This window comes from Impatiens glandulifera, chromosome 7 (assembly GCF_907164915.1).
Source record: "Impatiens glandulifera chromosome 7, dImpGla2.1, whole genome shotgun sequence".
Classification (NCBI taxonomy): domain Eukaryota; kingdom Viridiplantae; phylum Streptophyta; class Magnoliopsida; order Ericales; family Balsaminaceae; genus Impatiens; species Impatiens glandulifera.
This window is the reverse complement of record NC_061868.1, coordinates 41883422-41888139: the sequence shown is the minus strand read 5'-3', so window position 1 is coordinate 41888139 and position 4718 is coordinate 41883422. Positions and strand designations below refer to the sequence as shown.

Below are 4718 nucleotides of genomic sequence, written 5' to 3'. Positions count from 1 at the left end.
TTCGATCACATACATTAATTTACTACCTTCTTCATAATTTGAAAGTTCATGGAGTTTAAATAGAACCAATTTTAAGTTGAGGATTTCTTGTCCTTAATACCCTTGTCATTTACAACTTACAAATCCCAACCAAAATTAAAATATTTTTTATGTGTAAAAGTTTATCTGAATTTTCCATCTTTTCTTTTAGAATTTAGAAAAAACGAGGAAATATTACTGATGGAACTATAATGTGTATATACATATAACGATAGTAATTAATATAACTATTTAAGTATACATGGTTCTCCAATTATATAAAAGAAGATAATATAATTGTCAATACTCTTACTGTATTATTTTATTAATTATCTACTGTAATATTGTATTAATTATTTATTTACAGAAGTGGTGAAGTTATCGGCTCTAAAGCAATTGGAGTTTCTAGATATTAGTTATAATAACCTCAATGTTAGTGTTTTGACATATGTGAGTGCAATTAAATCCCTCAAGATACTTCTGCTCCAAGGAAATAATTTGTTCGTGAACCGATTTTCGTCACAAGGTAAATACTCATGTTAATTCATAAGTCATTTTTTATATTTATTTAAAACTTGAATATATGTTAATAAAAATTTTAATTTTATTTTGAAAGAAAAAACCAATTAATAATTTTGAACAACTCTAAATTTAATTAAATGAATATATGAGTAATTTTCTAATTTAATCAAAATGTTTCTTATTCCAACTTTATTAAAAATAATATTTTGTTAACTCAATGTTTGTTGGTTTATAACTAAATTAGATACATCAAGTGAAGTTAATAAAATATTTTTGTTTGTTTATTAATTTTTGCAGATTGTGAACCTTTTATGAAATTAAAGAAATTAGAAGACTTATTTCTTATCGATAATAGCAATGATATCGATTCATCGTATCAGCACAAGAAAGTAAATCTGTCATGTTTGGGTTCGTTACCATTCCTAAGGAAACTTTCTTTAAGTGGAAATTATTTCATGGATGATCATAATTTTCTTAATGAAGGTATGTAATTAAATAGTAATATTATCACTTATATGCTTTTTATATAAATCTTGAATTTATCTAAATAATATGTTCTATTTTATATAATAGTAATATTTTGTTTGTGGATTGAACTTTGTATGTTTATATAGTGTTGGAATCAATACAACAAATAGAGGAGTTGGATCTCTCATATTGTAACTTAACCAGCAAAGGTAAATTAAGAAATGTATACATAAATGCATACATGTAGATTAATTAGAGTTAGTTGCATTGCATGGAAAAGATATATAGAAATTTATGTAAGCACCATTTTCTTTATTAAAATTAATAAAATATATAAATCTCAAATTAATTTATTTTTTTACATATTATCAAGGTGGTGGTGTTATGAGATCATTTTCTAAGAAGATGGTCAAACTTAGGATTCTTGATTTAAGTTACAACAATTTACAGAAAGATGTGCTAGCCACACTTGGTGCCTTGCCATCCCTTCAATTTCTCCAACTAAGTTATAATCCTTCTATTGAAGGTCCGCTCACCAATCAAGGTATCATATATAAAATTCAATATTATTCCTTCTAAAACCTAGCTATATTGCATGTTTAATGACTTGCTTTAATTAACTAGACTAGTATTAACTAATTCAGAAAAAAAAAATAATTATATATCTTGATGATGCAGATTTAATTGGGTTTCATCGTTTAGAAATTCTAAACCTTGCTGGTTGTAGATTAAAGGGAAGCATACCTAAGAGTAAGTAAATAATATTATAATAATTTTTAAATTTTTCTTTAATAATATTAATATCTAACTCTTATCAACATTTTATAATTATTATAGTTTTTCAACCATAATAATTAATAAATTTAAGCAATTCAATTAAATCCCATATTCTAGATTTTTTTTTTTACAATCATATTGTGTTTTTATCTAATTAGTTATGACATATTTATTTACAGATTTATGTAAAATGAATAAACTTCAAGAGTTGGATCTTTCTAACAATCTTCTACAAGGAGACATCCCTATCTGTTTGAACGAGTTATCACTTTTGGAGAATTTCAATATCCAAAATAATCAGTTGAATGGAAACATATCATCATCTCTATTTAGAGATCTTAACTCGTTGAAATATATTGATCTAAGAGATAATAGTCTACAAGGATCTTTCTCTTTAAGAACCTTTGCCAATTTTTCTAAGCTTGAACATGTCCTAATAAATAGTTACAATGATAAGTTGGTGATAGAGTCGGATGTAGTTGATTGGGTTCCTAAGTTCCAGTTGCAGACTCTTATGCTATACAATTGCAACTTGAAGGAATTCCCCAAGTTTCTTCTTTACCAAAAGAATCTCGGGTTACTTAATCTCTCACACAACAAAGTAGAAGGTTCATTTCCTGACTGGTTGTTGGTAAACAATACTCGACTTTTTGTATTATCGTTGCGAGATAATAGTTTATGTGGCAATATATTCTCTAACTTGTTCAATTGGAGTACAATAAGAGGAGGACGAAATATAGAATTCATTGACATAAGCTACAACAACATGTCAGGTCAAATTCCAATAACATCTACCAATCGTTCCATCGTGGATATACTTAGCATGCGAGGCAATTCATTTTCTGGCCTGTTGTCATGCCAACTAGTTGGATTTTATTATTTGGACATTTCTTATAACTCATTCTCGGGAGATTTACCTGCTTGTACAAGCTTTAAAGACCTCACACACCTGAATTTGTATGGGAATAAATTCACAGGATTGGTTCCGGAAACAATTTTGAATTCATCAACACTCTTGACATTGAACATTGGAAATAACTTCTTCTTTGGAAGGATCCCAACTCATCTCATTAATGACAACTTTGATCTGCAAGTGTTATCTTTGACAGGAAATTGTTTCAGTGGAACCATCCCACATGAGTTATGCCAATTGAAAAGGTTAAATTGGTTAGATTTGTCACACAACTCCTTCTCGGGATCTATTCCTACTTGCTTAAGCAATATCGGTTTTGGGAAAAACACAAACACTATAAGTGGTGAAAGTATGGCAGGATTTCCTGGTGCATCAACGTTTACACTTGATTATATGGCTGATGTGATGATTTTGACTAAGTACAGGGTTGATTCCTATACTGGAATGTCATTGGAGTTGATGTCTGGATTGGATCTATCATGTAACAACTTGCAAGGAGATATTCCAAATGTTCTAGGAAATCTGAGTGTCATCCATGCGCTCAATCTATCACACAATTGGTTAAGTGGACCCATTCCTCAAACATTTTCAAACTTAATCCAGATTGAGAGTTTAGATCTTTCTCACAACAATCTCAGTGGAGAAATTCCATCCAACTTAGTGAATCTCAATTTTATGGGGACATTTTCTGTAGCATATAACAATCTATCGGGAAGACTTCCAGATATGAAGGGTCAATTTGCAACCTTTAAAGGGGATAGTTATACAGGTAATCCATTCCTCCTATGCGGACCTCCATTGGAGAAAGACTGTAAGGTTAAGAACGATGATAATGATGACGATGAACTGCATGATGATGATCATGAAGCATGGTATACTACTATCGACAGAGATGAATTCTATGCAAGTTTTATGGCAACCTATATTGTCTACATTTTGGGATTCATCGCCGTGCTCTGGATCAATAATCGTTGGCGTAACAGGTGGTTTAATTTCATAGATAATATCTTGTTTTCAACTTACTATTTTTTATCAGATGCATTGTATAAGTGTTTTAGGATTCGAATATGATCATCTCCACAATCAATCAAACTATGTTGCATGTACTATTAATCAATGTATTTTTTTATTTATAATGAAATAATTGTACAAGTTCGGGAAGAAATCTGAAATACTGGGGCTGCTTTTTTTTGGGATTAGAATATGTTGGAATAAAAATGTTATCTGATTATTCAATTCCAAGTACACAGTTTAGCACATGTTTAATTTTAGTTAATTGATTAGGTTAAGTTTATACTACTTTTGAGTTGTCTAAGTAGTGTGTTAGTGTTTAACCGCTTTCTTTTAGTAGTTAATTAGTGTTTACTAATTTGTTAGACAATAGTAATTTGTTGTAGCTAGTATTTAAGATCCTCTTTTATTAATATCATTATAAATTAAAAAAAGACTTTTCATTACTATTTTTTACAATTGGTATTAGAACCACACCAACTATCAACAAAGAGAGAATCAATAGAGGGTTGGATTTATAATCGAAAAGGGTGAAGTAAGATGCATTCGATTCACAAGAATAGACAAGAAGAACGACAACAGCCTTGCTAGGTTACCCAATTTCACTGGTCAGAACTATGACCACTGGAGTGAATTGATGGAAAATTTGCTTAGGGCAAAGGGAATGTGGCATCTAATCGAGAAAAATATGAAAGAACACGCAGAGAGGACCGTCTTAGTGAAACTCAAATAGAAAAGTTAAAAACCAAATATTGCAAAGTGAAATATTACTTCATCTACCCAGCAATCGACAGAGTTACTTTTGAACAAATCTTAGACCAGATCAACTAAGATTGTTTGGGAGTCTCTAAAGAACAAATTTGAGGGCAACAAGAGGATCAAGAGATCACTGATTAACACTCTAAGACGCGAAGTTGAAATTCTAGAGATGAAGAAAAGTGAAACTATCAAGGAGTATTTCGTGAGGGATACTGTTGTAGCAAACCAGATGAGAAGCAACGTTGTAGCA

The 4718-nt window shown here is 30.2% G+C and overlaps 1 protein-coding gene across 1 annotated transcript; it reads left to right on the top strand.

Annotated features, from left to right (window-relative positions):
- The first annotated feature begins 389 nt into the window (after nt 1-389).
- On the top strand, nt 390-3856 carry LOC124944539 (receptor-like protein 56). The gene is made up of 6 exons (XM_047484818.1): nt 390-544; nt 838-1023; nt 1155-1217; nt 1382-1552; nt 1687-1758; nt 1965-3856. The coding sequence occupies exons 2-6, from the start codon at nt 852-854 to the stop codon at nt 3767-3769; spliced, it is 2283 nt and encodes a 760-aa protein (XP_047340774.1). The 5' UTR covers nt 390-544; nt 838-851; the 3' UTR covers nt 3770-3856.
- Nucleotides 3857-4718: the final 862 nt, after the last annotated feature.

Excerpts from the sequence above, each read along its gene's own strand:
- LOC124944539 (XM_047484818.1), top strand. The coding sequence starts at position 852 with ATGAAATTAAAGAAATTAGAAGACTTATTTCTTATCGATAATAGCAAT. Across the intron at positions 1,218-1,381 it reads TTGTAACTTAACCAGCAAAG|GTGGTGGTGTTATGAGATCA; the intron begins GTAAATTAAGAA and ends CATATTATCAAG. Across the intron at positions 1,553-1,686 it reads AGGTCCGCTCACCAATCAAG|ATTTAATTGGGTTTCATCGT; the intron begins GTATCATATATA and ends TTGATGATGCAG.